The sequence below is a fragment of the Anopheles arabiensis genome, chromosome 2 (assembly GCF_016920715.1).
Source record: "Anopheles arabiensis isolate DONGOLA chromosome 2, AaraD3, whole genome shotgun sequence".
Classification (NCBI taxonomy): Eukaryota; Metazoa; Arthropoda; class Insecta; order Diptera; family Culicidae; genus Anopheles; species Anopheles arabiensis.
In genome coordinates this window covers 9,025,875-9,050,873 of record NC_053517.1, presented here as the reverse complement: position 1 = coordinate 9,050,873, position 24,999 = coordinate 9,025,875, and the positions used below count along the sequence as shown (strand labels likewise).

Below are 24,999 nucleotides of genomic sequence, written 5' to 3'. Positions count from 1 at the left end.
TCAGTGAACCAGGCAGTAGATTGACCGACGGGTGCCGGGCACAAGGGTCAGCAGCACAACAACCGCGTCGGAAATGTACGCGAACGCGCGCGTGGGTTAAGTGGAGCAGGTTCCGATTTTGGTTCCGATTTTGGGCAATTCGCGGTACCGATTCGAACGGTGAGTTGTAGCCTAGATTGAGATTGTGGTGCTTTTTTTTGGAGCTTGATTGGTTTCTGATTGAGCTGCGATGGGAGCTATTTTGAGTTGCGATAGAAGCTATTTTGAGCTGCAATGTTGGAATAGAATATTTTGAAATTTTTCCATTGGCCGGTCTGGGCAGAGGTAATTTTTCCATATTTTGTATTTTTAGCGGTTCCTTTTCAATATTTTTGTTGCTTCTTATGCGTAGATTTACATGCTTTTGAGAAATAGTTTAAGAAATTGAAAACATTAAATTTAAGGCAATAGAAATAATCGTGCAATCGTGTTACACACATAAAATATACACTTTGGGTTGAATTAGACAACACGAAGGGATAGATTTCTTTATGAAATTTAACACGCTGGTCATTAATGGGTTGATTAAGCAATTTTGATGTTACCCTAAATCTATAACGTTATTAGGCGCATGTAAGCCAAAGAGCTTTTACCATATTGAAATGTAAGAAAAACTTATAAGAGCGCAAAACAATGTCCGATATCATTGTCCATTTCATCCTGCCGCAACTAAGCGCCTGAAGGTATGCAATGCATTTGTTAGCTTTGCCTGCAACCTAGCTTAGCTTATAGCTTTAACAATTTAATGATTTATGTTCCATACTGATTTTGTGAGCTTTTCAAACATACACATATACAAACATACTCGAATAGGCAAATAATTGATTTATATACAATTGTCTACTTTCAGGCGCTAGTCAATCGCAAACAAATTGAGCAACCCAGGGACCTGCCAAAAATAGAACAATAATTGACGCCTTATGTAAGTAATAATTTCTTTCAAGCTAGCTCTCACTCACACAAACACACACACACACCATTTGGTCGTCCATTTAATGACATATATTTATTTAAAATTTGCAAACGAATCTCGTATTCGTATTCAAGAGTGCAACGAACAGAATGCAATTTGTATCACAACATGCCTGTTTCCCTACACGTGCGCACGCTTACAAACTACACAGTTTATGCCCAATTTAAAACACACTCGCTCAAACGATGTACATGTCCCAATGGGGACGTCCACTTTCCTGCCCACTGTTGTGCATTTATAAAACCCCTATACAACGTGTAGCTGTTCAACATGATTTAAATAACCTACGAGTTGTGACAAGAATGTAGTGGATTTTATAGGCTCTTTATATATGTTTATACAACGTTGTACGGTGCACAATGTGTCCGCAAGCCTAGCCAGTAACTGAAACCACCAATTGTTATACCTACAAGCATCACTTACAATCTATATGGGCCAGCGGCCTGCATGCTAACCGATGCTAATACCCACCTAAACCATACCCAACTGGAGGCGGTTGGCAACTGGGCCGAAGGATCGCCAGTCAAAAACGGACACGGAAATCATCCACACCACTACCAGCACTAGTGCGGTGAGCTTCCAGCACGCCAACCGCACCGTCCCACCCGAGCAGACCGCGTGCTCGATCTTATCACAGTTCAGGAAGTGTCTGTCGGTGGACAGCAGCTTCGCGACGGTACGCAGGAAAAGGGCCGAATCATTCCGGCACTTGTAGCGGGCACTGTTGTAGACACACTTTTCATACCCGTACCGGGCGCTGGAGCAGCAAAAGAAAGAAATGGGGGAAGGGGAGAAAAAGTAATTGGACAGGGATGAATTGAATTTCCTGACCGTGTGCCGGCTGAGTGCCATTACCAGCAAAAGTGCATGTACTGGAGATTCATCGATTGTTTGGTCGTTTTGGACATTTCCTCCTTGAGAATGCTGATAAACTTGCCAGAACACGCGTCCCAGTCGCGATGGACGTGCTGAAAGCATTCTCGATGCCGCAGAAACTCTGGAAGGGAGAAAAAGGGAATTTAAACAGGTGCTTAATGCGCTGTGCAATCGGTGGGAAATGATTAAGGACCGCACGATCGACAGCTCGATCGAGGTTCATTGTAGCTTGTGAAAATGAGTTTGAATGCTTGTTGAAATCCCCGTCTTCAACATCAAGTGGAACATAATTTAATCTATTTTAAACATCGCTAGGAAACGGGAAGGTGCTGCTTGGCCCATTCTTAAAAGGCTCTCCATTCTTAACCCAAGCTTATCCGGATAACCGGTGGGTTTGGTGGGGGGTGGTTAGAAGCTCCAAGCATCTAACGGTTTGATTAATGTCTAGATTTCATGCACGTGCCATTCCTTCAGCGAGCAAGCTTTTATCAAGTGCGCCAATCCACTGACAAAGAATCCTTCCTTTCCCACACTCTGTTAGTTTCTTTCCTTCCCTGCTTTCACTCACTAAGTGGTTAGGTTCTTGCTTACCCTGCTGAAACGAGCGGTCCCCGCACAGGAACTCGTACAATCGTTTCGCTCCGTACACCTCATTTTCGATGATTTTGCGCTCCTGCTGGTCGACGCACACGTTCAGATAGTGCTGAACGCATTCCATGCCCCGGTTGAACAGTCTGTGCGGTGTGGGAGAGAGAGAGAGAGAGAGAGAGAAAGCGGAAGGAAAACATTCATTACACTTCTTCGTGCGAATCGCAAACATTCCGGGCTTCAGAGTCTACGCTGGTTGACCCAAAACAAAGGGGCGCCGACAAGTAAAGGAGCACAGACTTACAGACACCGGTCGCTAATTTCTTCCACCGTGTCCGGTATCTTGACCGAGTACAGCAGCTCGACGGCAATCGTTGGGGAGGAGTTGCGGAAGCAGCTGTCCAGCATTTGCGAGATCTGGCCACAGACCGGCTCGGGCAGTGGGGCTGACAGCGTTTGAGCAGTCGCTGGAATGGAATGGAATCGATTGTTAGGGTATAGAATTGTTAGGAACTTTATTTTTTATTGAGATCAGTAATAGGTTCGAGAGAACACAACGAGAGAGCAATGAGAACTAAGAGCTTCAGTTCGGCAAATAATAAATACTATACTACTTCGTCCATAACATCCCAAGGGCAATGAAACAGCATCGAGTGAGCTCTTTAAGGGGCAATGTTGTTCAATCTTTAGCCATCACCCAAGTTGCTAACCAGCGTAGACAGCTAATGTTGTTCGAGAGTGTTAATGAAGGTTAACACTTTGTCACATCCATCCATACCCGCTTCGTGGAAGGTTTGGACGAAGTTAAGTTATTTCTTTGGACAATTAGGAAGAAGGTAGGGCGATTCAGAACACAACGAGCAATTTAATATTGTTTCGTTTTTAGGCAATTTGGTACGATTTGTGATGGAGTCCTCCGTACAGTTAATAATTCGAACAGAATTTCCACACAAACTGTTACAACTAATTTATTGTTATTCAAACATTCATTACTAGGCAGTAGATGCTTTGTCTAGTATTTATAAAGGTAATATATCTACAGTGGCCGGCAATATAAAGTTACATATAAACATATTATAACAGACTGTTTGAATAAACACATTGAACAAGGGCATGCTTGTGTTATGCATCTGAATCCATTTTTTGTGTCATATTTGTGTTAATTATTAACAGCATTGCAGCTGAAACAGCATTGATTCGATGTTTTCAGGGCTGTGTGAAAAAAACCCCTTATCCCGTAAATACTCATTTAATTAGTGTAATCTTGCACCCAAGTGTTTGTATTTGTGCGTTAACCCATTTAGGGTTAATTAGGCCATATGGGTTAATTAACCCATTTAGCAGTCCAGATCATTTACCCTTTCCATTGAAACATAAAAGGAATTGTGTTGTGCTCTGCAACAGTCACTCCACTGAAGCAGAATCCGATCAAGGTGATTGATTCGATACTGTTTATTAAACATAATTTCTCCGAAATAAAAATGGGAAAATTCTCCTGGTTACCATTATACCACCTTCCACGTGCTGTATACATAATTTCCACCTCGATCGAAATTAAATGGAAACATCACCACTCACACCCTGGAGAAAGTGCCCAGACCAGGGGCCAAATAGACGAACCGTAGCACGTGCAGCTGAGCGTCGCTTGTGTGTGTGTGCTTTTACCGACAAACACAGCCACGCATTTTGATTTTTCACAATCCTAACGGGTTTCAGGAATCAGCGAGTGTATAAAAATATGAAACACGAGCGTATTCATCGAAGAACGCCACCGACAAGAAGTTTCAAAATGGAATTGTTGACCTTTTTTGCTTGATTCGGGTAGGAGATAAACCATTGCCGGCTCAGTGGGAGGCATAGAAAGGTAGGTGCGTGTGGGCAAAACCATTAAACATGTATTTGATCTGCTTAGCAGACGCAATTTTGGGGCAAAGTTTGGTTGAAGAATGGAAGCATGTTGCTATCAAAAATAAATTAAACCACGATCCCTTCTTCGCATTAATGGTAAACATGGCACACGCTGTACTTTTGACTTTCAAAGGCTCCAGATCAACGATTTTCCCTTGATGGATTTAATGGCTGATGAAACGATGATAGGTTTTATGGGCAATATGCTTTCTATAATCGTATTATGGCTTTATATTTGATGATATGTAATGAAAACGTATAGCGTGCTCTGAAGCTAACTAGTTCTCTGAAGTACATAATAATTCGCTTAACCTTAAAATAAAATGAAACTTAAGCTCAAATTCTTCACCGTTTACGTGGCTTATGGTTTACGACTTATTGTTGATACTTTTTAATTCTTTAATTACTCGTTCTGGTGTTAATTAGATGGTGGGATGATTTGTGTAACGCATACTGTGTAAAATTAAACCATTAATAACAAATTAATGCTAATTGCTCGTGCTGTTGTGGTGTCACACACGTACCGGCCAAGGTGAGTGGGACCATTTGATGAATCAAAACTTGCAGCACATAAAAGCCAATCCTCCTCCAAGGTCCTTTGAAGTAACTCATTAATGCACAACAGAGCGCTCAACGGCACGCGAATAAAAATTCGTACGAAATGGTAATTAGTAAACCGCAGCGGAGTGGCGACCTGCATAACTTTAGGCGTTTGCTGCGAAGCGAAGCAGCGCACACTTTGATGCCGGTCGACTCAAAGGAGTTAAACAAATTAAGTAACCTGTCAATCAAAACAGCCTAAAGGCATGCAATTTGCAAGACACAAAAGTGGGTTTTATTTATAGGCAACACGGTTTGTTTCCATGTTTGCGCTAATGGATGCAAGCATCAATCTAATATTGAGAAGAAGAAAAAAACGACTCTTTAAGTCTTGAAAGGGCTCAATTAAAAAGTTTGCGCTTAGCAATAAAAGGCTGCACTTAGCGGTGTTATGTTAACCTTTCGTACAAATTTAACTTACTCTTGCCACGACTTGACGAAATTACAGACAAAAATAACCACCACCAAGCCAAGGCCGCGTGATTCTCCGAAACGTTTCCCACATTTCTGGAAATAGTTTTTAACAAGCCTAATCGACCGCCAAACCATGCCATCTGGACAGCCCAAACTTTGACTTGACTTACAAAATGTCTTTGTGCCGAACTTTCATTGCCCGTTTGCCGCGCTCCCCATAATCCGCTTAACAAACCTTGGGCACTTTCGCTGCCTGCTACCTTTTTTGCCTCATTAAGTAGGGATACAGAGGCAGATTAATTGCGGGAGTCCCTGAACCACCGGAGTCCAATTCCTGGAAGGTCGGTAGTCCTCCCCATCGTCACATAATTAACGAAGGAATAAATCCAACGAGGCGAGAGTAGCCCTCCCGGCGCCTAGGGAAAACACTTACCACAACGACACATCACCGTCAGCATAAATACACCGAATATCCAAATTTTAAAGCCCATCATCCTTAAACCGTACCACGTGCTCGTGTTCATGGTTGAACGAAAAAAACACACCCTCACTCACACGCGCTACACTATTTGCACATGAATACTTTTTTGCGTGTGTATCCACAACGAAACACTCGGTCTTTTATCTTGCACGGCCAGCCAAACAGTCCTTTTACTTTTCCGCAATTCCTTCTGCACTACACCCTCGCAGTCTCACTTTGAAGTGTCCATTTTTTAAGGATATCTCTTTCTTTTTAATGGTATTCCAAGCGGTTTAAGCGGGCTACTTGCAACGTTTAGCATAAATCACATCACAAAGCACCGACGGACGGCCGGTGTATCTGCGTACCGGCTCAATAAACATCGCCACGCACACGAGTCAATCTGCTCCGCCCGCAGGAAGTGGGCCGTGTTTAGTGGAGATGAGTAAGCAAGCACTGCTGAAGGATAACTGACGCGCTCGGTTGATAGGATGCTGTACTAAATAGCCAGTGAAGGGAAGCGCTCATGAGTTCTCGCCGAGAGCCCCGCAGAGCTTTCGTGCTCGACACTCACACTCTTCGCTTCGGCGTTGCTAGGAAGCGCACAAGGAATTCCTTAAGCTAATGCAAATATGCCGGTGCGGATGTCTATTGAATTGTTTGAATGTTTTAAAGGGAATTCGATTAGAGTTACTTTCTAGACCGGAAATAAATAATTTATTTAAGATAATCCGGCAACGGTTTGAATCGCATTAAATCACTCTCAAATCGCACACGATGATGGTTCCGTTTACGAAGAATGCTTTAACTCCATCTCAAGAACAGGCGGAGTAATCAGAGGATGATGAAAATGCCTTGTTTACATGCATTTTAATTACGCTTGAATCAATTCACTTGATTACGTTGAACACACAGATAAACTTACAGAATGCTTTTAATACGTCCAAGCAATTGTACTTCTTAACAATATTTGTTTCCATTCCTGCTGAATTGTTGCTCTTCTTTGTATTTTATCATTTAATTTATTTTCAAACAATAATGCAATGATTTACAAAAATATAAATCAAGCAATTTCAAGGATAATAAATAATGTACAAAGAGTCTTAACATTTTAAATACAGCTCATTGTTGAACATTAAGTGGAGAGTAATATAGTTATGTCATAAGCCGTTTAGATTATTTGTCAATACTAAAGTACGAAAGTGCACAGCAATGATGGAATCAACTCGAAAAGCGATGAGTAAGCTACCCATCATTACATACTCGTTATGGGACGCTTACTCACTGCCTCTTTCAGAAGCTTTGTTTTTTTAGGTCATCACATGCTACTAACTGTCTCGCATTGAAGGAAAGACATCTTCGATGGTTCCTGTTGCACCTTCCACCTTCGTGTGAATGATGCAGCATAAAACAATATCGAGTGAAGGAGCTATTGAACAGGGCTCAGACAAATCGAACGTCACAAGTACGAGCCAAAGATTAATTGTACAGCAGTCGTGCTAGTAACAATCAATAAATGTGCTGCTTTTTTTTGCTTTAAGGTCGTACCGATAGATGAGTCAATAGGCTGTATCGTACAGAAAGTGTTTACTTTGTTTCTTATTTTGATAAGAAAACCTCCGAAAATTGATGAGCAATTCTTCGAAAAGCAAACTTCAAAAGCGTTGTTACATTCTAAAAAAGGGGCCTTAAAAAAAGGAAATAGAGTTTAAAAAAGGCATGCCAGTTCATATGTAATTACAGGAATTAGTAACATGCGAGGGATAATCTTAAGCCATTAAGCAGCTTTTGAGCCATTGCAAAAAGCATCTGACAAACAAGCGCGCAATATTGTCGGCTGGTGCAATACCTTGCTATATTCCATTCTTGCTGCTCTAATAAAATTGATAAGGGTTGTAAAGCCCATTTCCGATACCAATTAAAATGAGCTTTTCCCCGTTTTTCTTCTTACAAGTTGGAAGGAGGAAACACCAAAGAACGCACACCCTGCCGCATGGCCTACTGTAGTGTGCTGACAATGATAAAGAACACTTGTTGACACGTTTGTTCCGGCAGCTTTTTCTCATCACAGCAGTCGCGGATCAAAGCATGAAGTTAATTAAATTTTACCACGTTTTTCCTTATGCTTTGTGCTGTGCCCGCAAAGTCGTTTCGCCTAGCACAAACGGATTCGTAGAACTAAATTAGTGACGTTTTGACCCGATCACGATATCCGCGATTCGCCTTCGTTTCCGCCATGCCGCGATTGCTTTACTACGTTGGAAAATCGGATTAATTTCACTGTCAACAGAATTGACTGTCGCGTGCGTGACAGCAGACAGAAATCGCGCGCGCCAGTGATGACAGCACCAGTTGGACGGGAGCAAAACGACAGGTCAGTGAGGGACACGACGGTTCACCAGCCGGTCTGAGAGTGCGTCACTCGAAACGGTATAGCTCTTGCGGTTTGTCCTACAACAAGGAGAAAGAAGAAGAAGCAGAAGAAGAAGAAGAAGGGAAGGATTGTTGAGGCATTTCCGAACCATGCCCCCTCCCCTCTCCATTAAACGATTCCACTCAAATATCATCGAGACGGGAAATGCGCTCTCAAGTTCGTTCGTGCCCGTCCGTGTGCCTGCGTCCATGGTCCATGCTGGGCAATCAATATCCGAGAATCGGAGGACGAAAAACGACACATAAATACGGACGATATTTGGAAAGCGATTTTTCACACCCAACTCCACCCGTCGGTATCGGTTTTCCTTCGTTTGTATCGGGTCGGCATCGAACGAGGCAGCATGCCTCAAACGGGAACGGGAGAGAGCGGGAGGATGTTTACTGTCTGTTATGTCCACATTTTTTCAGCTTAACGCTTATAACTGGTTGAGTTTTCCATTCTTCGTATTTTGTTTTGCTGGTGGAGCATGAAATACAAGAGTAGCTGTTAAAAAAGGGATACCTACCAGTCCGACTCCATAGTCAGTTAGCGTCCAGCTGAGAGGACACGGGGTAGCAAAATATCCATTCCGGTAAACAAAAAAATCTCAATTCTCGGAAACACATTGTTTTCAAATTAAACTTCTTTTTTCATATGAAACGACAATGAAACATTTGGTGCTTTGTGCATGCTTTGAGTACTTTTTCTTTCGCATGATTGTTAAGACGTTTTCTGCTTAATGCTATACGCCCTCGTGTATTGATATCGGAAAATATTGATTGCATTCCAGTATGGAAACGGGTCGGATCGGTTTCCTACGCAAAACGTACGAAAACTTTCTTTTTCAGCTCAGCTCAGCTCGTTCATTAGATAATTGAAGTACATTTTTTCCTTTCCTTTTCGTCGTTGAGATTTGGATGCATTTTTTATAGCCTCGATGTGAAGCGAAATCCAACGATAATTGATTGGCGATGCAGCTTTTTTGTACAGTTTGTTGGTTCAACATTGTAATCAAATTAATTTCCTTCGATATCCACCCAGCACTTTCATTATAAAGCAAAGGCAAAAAAGCTAATAAGCACTTGAAGAATCGTGCGCAAAAAACTACTTCAAACAAGTGGCGTGTCGTTTATTGTGCTTTTTTTTAGCATTAAGTTTCATGCCTAGCAATATCCTTATATTTATTTAATTCCTTTTACCTTTCACAAATCTCCAAAGATATAATTTTACATTAACGTTCCCCATGCCGTTGGAGCTGCTTGGAGCAATGCCGATTGGTTCTTGGTACGATGCATTTACGGCATCTTGATATGCATTTCTCGATTGTACAACTTCATTTCAATAGCACTGTGCCACACTTGGCAGCGAATAGTGCCATCCATTCGCACTATTTATGGCCGACCGATAGGACGATCATCCCGGCCACACTCGGGCCTGTTGAGAAGTTATGCGAACCGTTTGTCGTCGTTCTCGAGCGAGGAGTGTAATAGACTGCTTGCATCAGCCTTTGTTGGGGAGGGGGTTCGAGGATTTTGCAATCGTTTGGCAATGTGTATCTCAAAAGCAATGGTTCACATTCTTCTGAGCCGTTGTGCTTTTGGGAAGCTTTCTGGGTGTGAATGTGAAATATGCTTACATTGCGATGATTCAAAGTAAGTGAGTGTGCTTCTCGGATGCAAGGCGTGACCATTTGGGGATGAAATAATAGATTTGTAGCAAAAATTCTATTATTCCATCCCCATTAATTTGGTTTGCAATTATTATTAAATTGAAGCAGGTACTTATAAAAGCAATTATTAAAAACACAATCAACTTGGGACACGAAAAAGTATAATCCTTTAAAAAAAACTCATGAATACAATATAATACAGGTTCAAAATGCACGTGGCACATAATGAATACAATATTTCAAATGTAACGTATTTTTATTATTTAAATGTTCGAGTCCACTGTGCTTCATAGCAGGCCGACCACTATGCTTCAACGTTCAAAATTCCCATTTCAACTGTGGCAATCTGTACTTCAGCCCTTCTCTGTCTCTCTTTCTATTCTTTAGCGTAACGTAAAGGGCAATTTTAGCTCCTCCTTCTTTTCGTAACGCATCGCGTAACGCTTGCACAATGGAAGCGAAATGCAGAAAAATGCTTTTATTTAAATTCATTGCACAACTTGTTACGATGGGCAGTTTATCTTCTGTTTTATATAATGAGTATTTTTAGTTAAGCATGAGTACACTTGTTTTAATGTAAAAGGTCTTTATTCAGATTACAGGATGACCATGGCTGACCTAACAATTGTAGATTTATCGTATGTTAGTTTACCGAATAACGTGTTGTTTTATCAAGTTAAATGATGTATCACAATGCTTTTTAAGAAGAAAAATGGCTACAAAATTCAAATTTTTAACACATTTTCCTTTCTTCACAACAAAACTACAATAAAAACATCAAATATATAAAGTATCTCAAAAAAATCTATCGAACAAGTAAAAGTTTCTTCTTTTCGACATCCTTCTCACATCCGGATATAACGGTCCTCAGGACGGGACAATTTTATTACTTCTAAACTGTTACTCGAACGGATAGATTCCAACAAATATCACTCCAATCCTCAACCCAAGACAACCCCATTAAAAATTAATTTTATTGATCACTGAAGATCTTTTTTTTAGTCCGAGGACCACCATTTATTTCAAGCCTTCCTCAAACACACACACACACACACACCCGTCCAGTCACCCTCACACACCCGCGCCGCAGCAGCAAAACCTAACCCCTCTAACACGTGTTTAAACGATTCTGTTCCAAGTTCGATCGCGCAGGGGCATGATGCCTGCGCGTGCCAGATGACTTACCAACCGATGAGTTGTGCTGAAATTAGTCGAGCCGATCGGGCCCCTCGTGCCCATGTGTTGTCTCAAGATCCTTGAATGCGCACCAATGTTCGCCCCGAAAACCGTGACGAGGCTCTTGGGGTGCATGGCAATGGCATATCCGCAGGATCCTTCTACTCCACCTCCAGGACACGGCATACGTGCGACCACAAATTCCTGGAACGCATCGTGGGTAATCGTTTTGTGCCTTCGCGCCGACGACCCAAGCCCAAGCCGTCATCTGCATCATTGTAGTTTTGCGCTTTGCAATTCTTGCATTAATTCACCAAATGCTTATTCCAAGTGCGCTTCTCGTTGCCCATTCGCACCGAGCAAAGTGGGCGCACTTGTTTCGGCACTCCTGCCCGAATGGTAACGGCTGCAGATATCGTTCCTACTATCATTATTATTATTATTGCTTTACCAGGGGGGAAATTATAATAATATTCGATGCGTCTTTTCTTCCCCTTTACGGTCCAACCCGGTACAACCTGATTGGCCGAACGGCACGTGCTTGGGAGGCTGCGATTCGTTTGGCTTGGCGTAGGCTTGCACACTGCACTGCCTTTCGGTTGCTATAGAAACGAAAGCCCGCTTCCCGGAGTGGGGATGAAGCCGAAGTGCCCGAGCTCGAAACGAACAATGGCAGGATGTTTCGATCTTGGGACCGAGTTCGAGGGAAGGGTGGAAGAAAACACAACGCACCACGGGCCTGAAGCCTGAAGAATCAGGTGGATGAAGCAAAGGCCGTGAGCTCCGAAGCCTTCCGTAAGGGTATAAATACAAGCGGATTAAACCGAACCCGAAGTCATTGCGGAACGAACCCTTGCGAACGAACCGTCTCAAACTCGTCTGCTGGAAAGATCCTGAAAAGCGACCAGCCCGTGAATGTGTGCACAGTACTAGCTGATCGGTGTTTGTTTGTGCCTTGCGTCAGTGTGAAGCATTCAGTGTTTTGAAGAACTCCCGTGACGAAACGATTTAGCGAACAGATCGTGTTAAAAAATGACAAGTGAATTTGGCCGACACGCTCCCTTCTACTACTACGGCCACGAACCCGCATGCGGCAGTGTAAACGTCAAAATGGAACAGCTCGAAGTGCCATCATCCTTAGCCGAGTCGAGCTACCTTAACTCGAACTACTCGTACGCATCCAACACCGTCACCACCACCTCCGCCAACAACACCAACCTTGTGGCCCAATCGGCTGCACCCAATGTGGTGATACTGCCCGGCTTTATGGACAACTATCCGGACAGCTGGATGACCCCGAGCCCCTCAAGCTTTGGGTCGGAAAGCCCCGACTACTACTCGCTTGCCAACTCCCCCCAGCGTAGCTTCGTAGATGTGGAAGAGTACAAAGAAAACCTGATGGCCATGCAGCAGCAGAAACCCTCCCAGCTGCCGTCACTACTTCCCTCCGCCACACTTCCACTCTCGCCACCACCACCACCACCACTCGCCACCGTACAATCGGTACACCCTGCCAGCAATGGTTGCAGTACATCACCTTCCATCACTAACCTGCCGGTGAAAAAGCGCCAGTACAACCGGAAACCAAAAGCGAAACCGGAACCACCGAGCGGTGCCGAAACGGATGCCACCTCCCGTGCCGACCTGTCCTGTCTCACTTTCCCGAAGAGTCTGTTCCCCAGGGCGGCAGACCCGAACAACGTGCACACCGAAGGCACCACCGGCGCTGTCGGTGTGATCGGCAAGCGGAAGCGCAAACAGGTCCCACCCCAGATCAAGAAGAAGCGCCGGCTGGCGGCAAACGCACGCGAACGGAAGCGGATGCAGAACCTGAACGATGCGTTCGATCGGCTGCGCCAGTATCTGCCCTCGCTCGGGAACGATCGGCAGCTGTCCAAGCACGAGACGCTCCAGATGGCACAGACCTACATTACGGCGTTGTGTGATCTGTTGCAGTAGTAGCCGCGCTCGTTGCTTTTGGGGCGAAGGTTCTGGGAGGCTGCATGCCCCCTTTGTACAGTCCACGGGGTGTGTTTGAAGCCTGCGGAGAAACGTATACAGCGAACAAAACCTAAAACGAGGCTACATTTTCTTCCCCTTGCCTGCCCGAAAGCTCGCTTTCGGGGAGCTTTCTTTGGGATATTCTGTGGGATGACGCACTGGGTGAATGATGCACCGGCAATAGCAATAAGGTTAAGTTTGAAGTGTAAAAAACAAAACAAAACAAAACTGATACATCAATGTTAAATTATTTGTCTACTGTTACTTTTATTAATATTATTGATTAGTTATTAGCGAATAAAACAAACTATGTACAAGTATGAAAATTATAACTCTATATATGTGTGTGTGTGTTTTTATTGTTCGATATTTAACGCTTATTTCAGCTCATGTTTCGTCCCAATACAGCGGGTAATTCCCAACCTTGAAATCGATCGCTTGCTTCCTAAGGCTTAAGAATTCTTCACCCAAAACGGTCCTCCAGTGTTGGAAGGTGACTGACTGACTTGTGTTAGCGCGTTAACTTTCTCACGGCACTCGCTCTACCAAAGCTGCGGGTTGCGTTGAGATGACCGAGCCGCTGTATACCGCTAATGATAAACATTGACCAAACGCAAAGAAAGGGTGCGAATAAAGCAGAAGAAAAAAAAAACACACACACACATCCGAAGAGGACCGTTTTTACGTTGCATAAGGGTTCTTGAGCGAAAGAAAAACCCCGTACGGAGATGAATTTTAAGCAACGCAGGGTTTCGGTCCTCTTGGCTGTACGGCTAAGTTGCTGCAGACAGAAGAGAGGGAGCTAGCAAAAACGCCGTTAAGCGATTTGGTCGGTGCAAACTGGGGTTGACGGGTTATTCCATTTAAATTATTGATAATTTTGGTTAGTTTTTACTACGGAGCAGACCTTTGAAGGATGCTTTCTGTTAAGTTTATTTGCTCTAGATATGCAGGAACTTTGGAGCTTCAAGAAAAATAAACAAGAAATCTATAAAGACTCACCTAATAAATCTATAAACCTTGCCAATTAGAAGCAAGATGTAACAAGCGCGCTGCAAATAATGATCTAGTAGCCAATGTGTCAACGACCACCCCGAGCACTGGCTTCCCGTTGTCAAACAACACTGTCACAACAAACGTGCTGCAAATTTCCCCTAAACGGTAAGTACTTAGTACCTGTTAACGCAATTGCAGGTTTCAATTCACACACAAAAGTGCAGGTACGGTAAAGGTCAGGCCTTTTCAGACCCTTTGGGTGACATTATCCGTTGTTGCCTTCTTGTCCATTTCCCCACCTGCAGTGCGGCCCAGGACATTGTCGGCAACCGACAAAGCGACATCCCGCCAAGACCGCCCTTTGCCAGTAATCGACTTTACGGCGTCGTTAGGCGAACTTTACTGCCACGCGCTTCCATTGATCCTTTTTCGGGGTTTTTCGGGTGGATTGCGGAATACTTGTGGCATCATAAATTATGCTGCGATCGTTGGGCGGACGTCCGATTCGAAGCCGGTCCATATTTTGCGCAATTAAAACTGCTCCGTCACACCCTCCCTGAGCGGTGCCGAGTTGCAGTTCAGTTCATTGAGCGCTCATCTTGGATGGATGAGAAGTCAATATTTGCTCGCATTTGGGCGCCTGTACTACGATGGTGCTGGCTGGCGCCGCTTACACCCGCCTACTTCGGTAAGGATCAGTTACAAAAACGGCAAACGCTCATCACGCTCGCTCGCTAATGATGGTTGGTCGGTTGGTTGGGGTGAGGCCCGAGGATCGTGACTCGAGAGAAAGCAACACTTTCCCTGTGGTGTCCATGGTTTGGCCAACGGTCAGGGACTGTGTCCGTTTTGTTGGGTATAATGATCATAGACTTTGAAGGATCCTGCTCTTGACAGGATGTAGGAGGGGTTGGCTATGGTTGCGATCCGTTCAGGAGTTATTTTGCTACATTAGCATGCTCCAGATCTTTGAAAACTTTAACGATATAGGTTGTGGAATAGAACAATATACTGTTGAAGTGTTTTAAAGCAAGTTTTCCAGGAAAATCTGTAACCAAACGGAGCTCTATATTTATCTCCACTTAGAAATGGATAGTAAATCTCATAAACCTCAACACACTCAATCATGTTCTTTTGTAACATTGAAACCATCCATTGTTCTGTTTGACAGTAGCAAACTCTTCAAAAACTCCAACATATCTCCCCTAAATCGGGGGTAGCAGGGTTTCCGGGTAGCAGTGTTTTTTTTTTTTGCTCGATCATTATTATTTTATTGATCCCATTTGTGATCTTCAGTCTGTTCGATACGCACCAATATGTTACACCAACCGAAAGCTCGTCGTACGCCTGTCGTACGCTTCCGATTCGCTCGTCTATGTTATGCCCTGAGCGCTAAGAAAGATTCCTATTTCCTACTGCTCCGTGTGTCTAGGTGCTCGCGAACAGATCACAGCTGTGCGCAACAGCAGCTCCGGTGTGCGTCGTGTGCCCAGAAACATCCCGAGTCTATTTCCTCCGTTTTTTTTGCTGTCGTTTTGGCTGCTGTTGTTTTGTAACTTTTTCACTATATTTCTCTTCCGTTTGTCCCTAACCAATGGTGCAACATCATGCAGATACGAGCAAGAAGTCACGCACATGTTGCTTTAATATTACCAACTTCTTTGTAGTCTGTTTTTGCTTCCACTTCTTTCATTACCTTTTTTTGGTTGGTTGGTTCAAAAAGAATCAAATGAATTACAACAACTGCATCATAAAAAAACACAAATCCTACTTCATCAAAACTAGTGATCACAATTCTTGGGGGCGATCATAAGGAAGTTGAAATAATTGCATTAATTTTTCTTTCGCTTTTTTTGGCTTCCTTCGAAACTGACCAATCTGTTAAGAAATTACAAAATTTTGGAAGCTATCTTTTGTTTTGCAAACAAAGCATCTGGGTGTAAAAGACCCGGAACGGGAGGCGCTAAGAATTGCACCGCCTTGTAAACAATATTTTTTTATTATTCAAAATCGACCACCAAAAGTGACCACCACAGAAGAAAGAACAAAGAGCCTCGGTCACAGTGGCCATATTTTGGGACTCTATTATCGGTTGAATTCATGCACAAGCCCTGGAGGCAGCAAGGATCTATCGGATCTAAACCGCCAAGATGCGTGAAAAATGAGAAGAACAAAATGCGCAAAGCGGGTGGTATACCACCACTGGACAAAAGAAGCACAATAACATGCAAAACCCCGCTGATTGAGGTCCGCATAGATCGGAGGGAAGTTGCCCTCATGCCCAGCGTGCAATTAGGATGGTCAGTGGCGGCTCTTTTCTTTTGTGCTGTGCTGCGGGTGAGTGTTGTTTGCGCTACTGGGATTTTTGATTGATTTGCCTTTGATACACGATACAACTGCTTGGAAATATCCTTGCGCCAGGGCACGGCGTGCGTGTCGGCGTGTTTTCAAAACATCACCGCCAGGATCCAAGCTAAGAAGAGGAAAGAGGAAAAATTAATATCTCCTACAGGACTTTTGTAGATCCATCATGCAATCGTGCATGTTTCGATAAGTATTGATATCATTTGAACCGATTACTAACCCTTCCCTGGCCGTGTCCTTGGAGTGCCCGTCTCAGGTGTGGCTGGTTGTGCTTCAGATTTGTACCACACCATATGTCCAAGGTGGGTTTCGGGTTTTTCAGTCAGGACCTAAAGGGGTTGCACCGATTCAGGATGCACAAATGTTTTCGTCGAGTTTGAGTGAGTTTTTTTTTTTTTGGTTCTGTCCCCCGGGGAGGTTCTTTTTTTTTGTCATATTCACCTTCGGCTCTTCTACTTTGTTACCTTTGCACCCTTACGCAACACGTGCGTAGAGCGCCAAATGCCGCCACGGGGAAAAAGGGTGTTTTGTTTTGCCCCCTTCCTTTCGAACACGAAGTGTACCACATGTTATCGAAAAACGATGATTGAGGCAGGCGCTGCGTTGAGTTGCTGCGATGGCAGTAGTTTAATTGTTTAAGACGTTCGGGAGATTTCCTTCCGATCGCGTCAGTAGCTAATAGTTTGAACCCTTTTCGAGGAAGGAGTATTGATTTAGATTGGATTTGGAGAGAGAGAGTGACATTTTTTCAGTGTTTTTCGTTGTAAATTTCATGCAAATTCGTCTGAGTGTAATGCATACTAACCAACTACAAATCAACCTCATAAAGAGTTAAATGAAGTAATTCTACAGGTCATTAGTTGCTTCCTTACGAGCAGGAAATAAATATTCTTCTTGCGCTAATCTATTCCTAAGTTAGTTCTCCTTTTTTTTACTCTAAACCCATTCTTCACCGTGCTGTCAGTGGAAAGGCAACGGTTCTGCGCGAGCAGTAATGCACCGAAACCACTCATTTGTTTGAAATGAATTAAAAAAAAGAAAACCTAAACCCAGAAAGGAAGGAAGTAATCTTTCCCATTTAGTCTTTCTGTTTTCCGTAACTTTACACGGTGCATTATTCCTCGCGCGGGATAAACACTTACTCAAACCCGAAAGGTAAGCCCCAACGAGCCGTGTGAGCCATATCGTTCGGTATGGCACTGCCGCATTATCCCCGCCATCCCAACCCTTACCAGTGACCTTAACCAGCGCACCGACAATTAACCCGGGGCCCGGGTTCCCGAAAAGTGCCCAAATAATCGGCAACCACTGCAGGCAGTGGTACCCTAATTTGCCTGTCAGACAAGTCACCGAAACGGTGCAGGATGCGTCTTCCGCTGCACCAGAGCCGGCCGCCGCTAATGGTTGCCCGTGGCAGCGCTTTTGGACATGTTTCCCTACGGCCCATCCGCCTTTTTTCACATACTTTTCACTGCGCGTGTGTGTGTTTTTATTCGGCAAGCGCGATTATCGATAATCGCAGTTCCCGGCGCAGTTCCCCAGCAAAGTGAAACCGCTTCCCTTTTGCTGCCGTCTCCTACTGCGGAAGCTGCCACCGGAACGGGAACGGGAAAGACCATGCCAAGCCAAGGATGAATGGCCGTGCGTTTGGACTTTCTTCCACACACTCACACCGAATCGCATCCCCCCTTCGAGTTTCCGATGTGGCACTACCGACCATCGTTTTGGAATCACAAAATTACGCTCGACTGTTCGGTTGGGTTTTGGGGTGTTTTCGCTTAAATTATCGGACGAGCCCAACGCCTGATCTTGAAGATCCCTTAATTCCCCTTCCCAGGTCCTGGTAAAGTCAATGCGCGCGGGAATGATGTTGGATTGTTGGGGTTGTTGTGTGTATACTTTTTTTCTGTGTAATGAAAGGAGAAAAATAACAGTCACAGTGGGTTTGATTGGAAGTGCGGGTTGAAAGTAGAATGAGCGACAGTACGCTGCGTATTCATTCAATCGGGCGAATCGGCTTTGGTTCACAATTTGGTGCGTTGCTTAATGCTGTGTGGGAATGTAGTGTTAGTTTCTGAAGGGATAATTTGTCGATCGCTGAAACAGAGGAGCGTCTGAAGAACTCTTTCCCTCTTTCCGTGAGAACTTACCCCAACAATCGTTTGTTTCAAAGCTGCAATTGATGGACTTTTTTTGTACGTGCAGATCGTCCTTTCACCCCGAAAGGACACTCAACACTGATGAGAACTGACGTCCCAACGGGTAAAAACGGGCTGAGGACATGATGACGACAAAAAGAAGCTTGAAGCGATCATCATCACCTACTTGGCAGAAGAACACTCCGAACACACGCATCTCCGTATCTTGTTAAGCTAATGAGAATCCACTTTTGCGCTCAGCTTTGCATGCACAAACGGAACGAATCTTCTAATCAATGGTGCGCTCTAATCACTGCCAACCAGCATTGGAACTTCCACTTTAACTTGTTACGACCACTTGCCCGACATCTTCTAACCAAACCCCCTAGAAGCCGTTCTCCCCCAAAGGACCCCTAAGTAACGTCTCATTAGAGATTAGGTTAGGCTTCATGAATAATACTTTGTAATTTGAGCGCTTCCCATTACCCGCTGCTTGACCGACCGGCACGAGTCGCGTGTACCGAGCGTGACTTTTGGACGTGCGTGCTCAAATCGATAGAGCAAATTGGCCGCACACAAACGAGCGGGTTAGAACAGAAACAACAGCCAAAACAAGTCGAGCAAGTGGAAAAAAGGGGTAACACCATGGGTCCAGAACTGGGGTGGAGCTTGACATTGGGTGAAAAACAGAGACCGCCTGTTACGACCTGTTTAGAGCCTAATGATGGTCATTGTTAGTGAGTGCGGTTGGCACCGAATGATTAGAATGAGACACATCCAGTTCCTTCGTCGCTTTGCAAGATGCCGACATCCAGGGCTGCCCGTAGGCTGCCCGTACATCTTTCAAGAACCTCCCGGGGAGATGTGTTATATTAATCAGGCGACCGGCGGATCAGTGAAACGAATCCTTTCTAAGCGGCAACATACAGTCAATGATCTTCAAAGCTGTTTGTAGAAAACTGATCTTATAGCAGTAACTACAATGTGTTTGAATATCCTTGACCGAGTCTTTAAATAGTACAAGTTCCGGTGGAAGAATGCAGTTCATCAATCTTCTTTCCCAATATCCGCTAGTCCCTTTTGGGGTGCTTTTGTTTACTCTACGAAGGTGGTCTTTTGACGCCGACACCGAAATTAATTAAGGACATCGGCACGGCACGGTAATTAAACACATTTAGCGTGCTTTGCTAATGATGATGAGTGCGGAAAGCCCGCGCTACCCCTGGGCAGGATATCTCCGGAAGAAGTAATTTTCGAAGACGCGGCCCTTGATGATTGCTACTTGGAGGAGTTTCTTCCCTTGACCCCGTAGAATGATGATCCGTTCGGTGCCATTATTCGCTCGTTAGGATCGATGGCTAGAATAAGGAGATAGAGCCAAAGACAATCAACAAGACTGTGACTGCGAGTCCGGTGTTCTTGCGATATTGCAGACTACTCTCGAGCTGTTCTCACGTCTCGTCATGCGAGACGGCTTACCGTTGCAGTGAACGTTCTGATCCAGTCGAGTCTGATCGATTTTCCTCCCCACGCAGCGAACCCTCGAGCTTTGAGCCTCGGTTGAACGGTACCGGTCCCAGGACCACCAGTACGGTGCTGGTAAGACTGATAAAGAAGTTCCCAAACGCCTGGGTAACCAATCCTCGGGGTTTTGGCTTTGGGAAGATGCTTGGGAAGGATTAAATTACACGCAATTTGACTTACTGCACCTTGATCATCGTGTCTTCTGTTTCGTCGCGCTTCTGCCTACCTGCACAGACAGGATACAGGCTGAAGATATTGCGCCGTTTAAATCCTTTGCTTGTTATGCGTAGGTCAACAACACCTGATCCGCAACAGCGCTCCCCGTACCCTTTGCACGCTGATCGTACGATCAAGCCCCGTTGCACTTGTCCCGCGAAACGAAGCCGAGTTACGATCTTCGCCGTAGGAAAGTCTGCCAAAAAGAAACCCAAAGCGTATCCAATAGCAACGGTCATGTTCTCGTGCTTTAAAGTCCTTCCCAGCGCAGCAGAAAGGATGCTGCGAAGAGGAAAGAAATCGTGCGTAAAAGTTCCACGCACCACGACCTTTCAACCACAAAACACCTCCTGCACGGTCACGGCACGGCCAGGACCAGCCAACAAAAGGAACGGCACCACCGGAATCCGCTTTTGTCTGTCCGGGCGGGTGGCACCTTTACGTCAAACAAATTTATTAAGTGAGAAAATTTCTCCCCATGCGTAAATCACAACAAAGACCGGCCCACCCGACCCGACCGGTTCGATCCTGGTGGCCGCGGTTCGGTTGTGCCGAACCAGTTTCCTTTGCTCCTTCGGGTCCTTGTCCTCGGGAATGATGCATCTTTTGTTTCGTTTGGGACACCCGACCGTGTCGCGGATGCTTTTGTGCGGATCGGAGGATCGGTGTGGCTGCGTGTAAGGACAGCGTGATGGAATATTAATTGTCCGTTGCAACCGTGGCCAATTTTATCGCTTTATTAGACTGTGCACCACGCGAGAGTGTGGCCGTTGCTGGGATCTGGAGCATCTGGAACCACCGGGGCGTGTTGGGTTCAAAGCCATCGTTACCGCCAATGCCCGCGTTCGGTCAATACAATCATATCCCGCTGACCAGTTCGATCGATGAACAAAGCGTTCCAACCCACGGTTATGTTCATCCAAATATTAGCAGGGATCCTTATGGGACCCGTGCATAGCACAAGAAATGCATTAGGGAATGATTCTTTTTTTTTCAGTATGCTTAATCCAAATTGAAACAACGCACTGTTCTCCAAACTGCCCAACAACATCAACGTGGGATGGGGTGTGCAAAAACATCATGTAAAACGCGTTCCTTCCCTTGCGCATTGCGCTATACGCCTTCGGGCTATTTAAAGGAATGTAATCTTTTCGGGTAAACGCAGCACACCCTTGTGCTCAAACGCACATAATTACCAGTATACACTTGTTTTTACAGGCCCCGGGGTAGGCAGGGCTTACCGGGCGAGCCGGTAAATCGGTTGTAATGCCATGTACACCGATCGCTTCAATAAAGCAATTCTTTCGACATTATTCTTTGGGCTATTTGTACGTTCTTATTCAATTAGGATGGGGTTTGTTTGAACTGTTGCGTTGAAACAATTACGGCACGCTGTTTGCTACTCGTTTGGTGTTTTTTTAATGCGTTACGCACTGCCAGAAAATGTGAGGAATTGAACATGATGGTAATTGATTTGGTGAGGGCATTTTACTGAGTTTCGTTATTATTCTGCGTTTTAAATTGAACAGCCTTAAAGTATGCAATGCGCTTAACAAAAGCACATTTTTCGTACTTTTTTTTTATAAAAAATAAAATAAAATCAGTGGTTTGTAAAGGTGTCAAATGCTTCAAATAACATTAGAACACAATCTGGTTGTTCCTCCCTCTCACCGTAGATTGGAATCCACTCATACTGCTCTGCATAACCTGCAAGTAATGGAATGGAAGATGTCTGACCCTCTATTCCACTATCTGCGTTCCTTCGTGCAACCCTACGGCAACACGGATTCTTTGCACCTTCGCTTCGCTCAATCAGAAACCACCTGAGCAGCGAAAACAATGACAAGAATGGTAGGAATGTCTGGGCGGCTCAGATCACACTCAGGCCCGCCCGACCCGTGTACTTGTTTAGCATAATGGCTTCTAAATGTGCGCGTTCGCGGTACCGCATACCGAACGGCTCGATTGCTGGAGCCGAGCACTTGTGGGCAGCCTCCGTTGGCCTGCCAGCGCTCAATAGCGTGCCGTGATATGACCGCTTAAAGTGATCTTAGCCCGCCCCATCATGCCGATTGCTCGATTGCCCGGAGATTCCAACCGCCCCGAAGAGGCTACCTGTTCAAAAGTGCAAAATCGTCATTAGAAAAAAGAGACCCTTACACCGACACATGTGTTTGTGGACAAACGAGACACGCGAGAGAGAGGTGTTGGATATTGGGGAGTTGGAAAACTTTTTTGGGAAGGTGTTAAATTATCTTTTAATTTGTTAAATTCGACAGTCGGCAATCGCAAGATGTTCGTAAATCGCGTAAGAGAGTGTGGCATGTAGCTCGTTTTTCTTTTGGTCGTTTTTCTTGGAGCATTCTCGACCAGTTGGCATCTTAAATATAGAGCCATCAATCATACTTTGTACCGCACGCATCACCAAACGCACAATGTTGTCTAAGGCAGTACAAATGGGCCTCAATCGCGGCGATGCAACCTGTGCCGGAAGCGTCGGCCAGTTTTTGTGCATCGAGCATCAGTGCAAATCACGGCATGGCAACTGATTGCCGAGGACCTGGCAATTAGACCGTTTGCGGCAGTTAGTGAACAACCGTTTGCGTCGACACCGATACTTCCCAAATGCCGCCTGTCAGGGACAGTTTTCTGAGCTGGTTGCGGGCTCTCCTCTACCAGGGCCGTTAACGCATCGTCAATCTATCGAACGATCGTAATTGGTCGGACAAAATGCCGACGTGCCGTGGAGATGATCCGCTTTGGCGATTTAATCTCCGGGCGCGGGCGCCTTTCATCCTCTCGGACGCTGCCCTTGTTAGGACGCAGCCCTCAACAGTAACGGAGTGATGAAAACCGTGCACTTTACTGTCGGAAACCCCTCGGCGCTAATGCGTTCGATCGGTTTCGGGGTTTCTGGGCCCGTTCTGGAGCTCTGGTGCGAGTTGCATTAGTGCGAATTGGATCATTATCGCTACATCTTTTAAACTAATGCAAGTTCCTCGAATGCTGAATCTCGGTCTCGGACTGTCGACAGCAGCAGGTCCTTCGCTCGTAGGCTGGCATGGATTGGCGTTCTCTCACCCTTGCACGTTGTACCTGGCTTCCAGCAGGACGAAGGGACGAACTTCAGCGCCACCAGAAGACGCCGTACACACTCACGCCGTACACCTCAAGTAGAGCCACTTCATAATGTCTCAATTTTGTTTGTTTTTCGAACTCCTCTTTCCCCCCTCCCTAACAGAAGCCCTCCTTTCTCCTTACAAACACGCCTTTGCCTTTTGATTCCCATGAAAACTCAATCCATCACCCTTTCATCAAGTTTCTCTAGATTTCCATCATCCTTGCTTCATCGTCATCATCGCACCGCAACCCGGTAAAGCAATCCAGTTTCGAAGGGCCAAACCGCGGGACCCTTCAAGCATCGCAATCGATTAAATCCTACCCCTGGCTGCATCCCGTTGCTATCGTCTGTTGTGCAGAGCGATGAGAAAATTATTGCCGCGGCAACGAAAAAAACCCCTTTTCTCAATAATCTCAACCGTGCCTGGCGTGAAACTTCGCGGCACTTTCGTCAGCTTCGGTGCCGGTGCCGGTAACACATATCGCACCCTCGTTTAATCCTTCTGGTCCTCTGGGTCCTCTGGGTCTGTTTTCGGTTAAACAAACAAAGCCCATTTCCGAATCCTTCCCACTTGCACGCTTGCTCACGATCACCACACGATAACGGACCGATCGTTGCGCTCTGCTTTCGCTGTGGATGATGATGATGATTGAAGCTTTCGCAGCAAATTGGCAGGTTGCGCAAGCGTAGAAGCGTCTACGGCAGCGCAGCAGGTTTCCTCGAGGCGTGCGCTATGGTGCCGTGTGGATGGAGGGAAACCCTCCAGAGGGAAACAAGTGGTGCTGCCGGATGTAAGGATTATGATTAGCTTAATAAACTGCCCGGCAATCGGGACTGCGATTGGGATTGAATTGAGGTGATTGAGTAAAACGGCAAATTATAGACCGCGTCGTGTTTGGGTTCGCAGTTTCGGTGTTACCTTATGGGTTCAGGTTGTTTTTGTTTTTGGCGATGAAGGTTCTAATGAAAAAGAAATAAAAGGAAACACATTTTATCCAATATCAATTAGTTTCTAAGGTACTTTTAAACTTGCCCTCATTTGAGACTTGACAGAAAGAGATATAAAAGTCATAAAACAAACAAAACAATCAAAACGAACGTGAAGTATGAGAAATCGTTATTTAGTTGATTATAGCCCATAATGAGTAATGAAAACATAAGTACAAGATTTGAAGAGTAATGTAATTATTCATCTCTACTTAAGATCAAACTGAGGGAAAGTCCTTTATGAACTAACTTTTTAAAAGCACGACTTAGTGCCTCAATAATGATAGTATTGCTGAAATTGGGCGATTTATTGTGCATCAAAAATTCAAAAATATATCGTTCCTCAATGTATGGGGTGAAACCCCGTTTTCTTCTAGTTAATCCCAACAGAAACAAGGTTAAATCTCATAGCCTAAGGTTATTGTAGAACAAACCGGTTATCGCAAATGACAATATTTAATCAAATGCTTACCATTTAGAGGCTATCCTAAAGAGGATATTAACATAATGAAATTTGAGCAGCTTAACTTGTC

At 44.8% G+C, this 24,999-nt stretch overlaps 2 protein-coding genes across 2 annotated transcripts; one reads left to right on the top strand and one right to left on the bottom strand.

Annotated features, from left to right (window-relative positions):
* Positions 1 to 1,026: 1,026 nt before the first annotated feature.
* Positions 1,027 to 6,318, bottom strand: LOC120897361. Its single transcript, XM_040302196.1, has 5 exons — positions 5,832 to 6,318; positions 2,781 to 2,943; positions 2,480 to 2,622; positions 1,868 to 2,009; positions 1,027 to 1,769 (listed from the first exon to the last, which is right to left on the bottom strand). The coding sequence occupies exons 1-5, from the start codon at positions 5,920 to 5,922 to the stop codon at positions 1,484 to 1,486; spliced, it is 825 nt and encodes a 274-aa protein (XP_040158130.1). The 5' UTR covers positions 5,923 to 6,318; the 3' UTR covers positions 1,027 to 1,483.
* Positions 6,319 to 11,781: 5,463 nt separating this feature from the next.
* Positions 11,782 to 13,336, top strand: LOC120894820 (protein atonal). Its single transcript, XM_040297657.1, has one exon. The coding sequence runs from the start codon at positions 12,152 to 12,154 to the stop codon at positions 13,076 to 13,078; it is 927 nt and encodes a 308-aa protein (XP_040153591.1). The 5' UTR covers positions 11,782 to 12,151; the 3' UTR covers positions 13,079 to 13,336.
* Positions 13,337 to 24,999: the final 11,663 nt, after the last annotated feature.

Coding starts and splice junctions, on each gene's coding strand:
- LOC120894820 (XM_040297657.1), top strand. CDS start 12,152: ATGACAAGTGAATTTGGCCGACACGCTCCCTTCTACTACTACGGCCAC.
- LOC120897361 (XM_040302196.1), bottom strand. CDS start 5,922: ATGAACACGAGCACGTGGTACGGTTTAAGGATGATGGGCTTTAAAATT. Junction 2,944..5,831: donor GACGGTGATGTGTCGTTGTG/GTAAGTGTTTTC, acceptor ATTCCATTCCAG/CGACTGCTCAAACGCTGTCA. Junction 2,623..2,780: donor GAAATTAGCGACCGGTGTCT/GTAAGTCTGTGC, acceptor CACACCGCACAG/ACTGTTCAACCGGGGCATGG.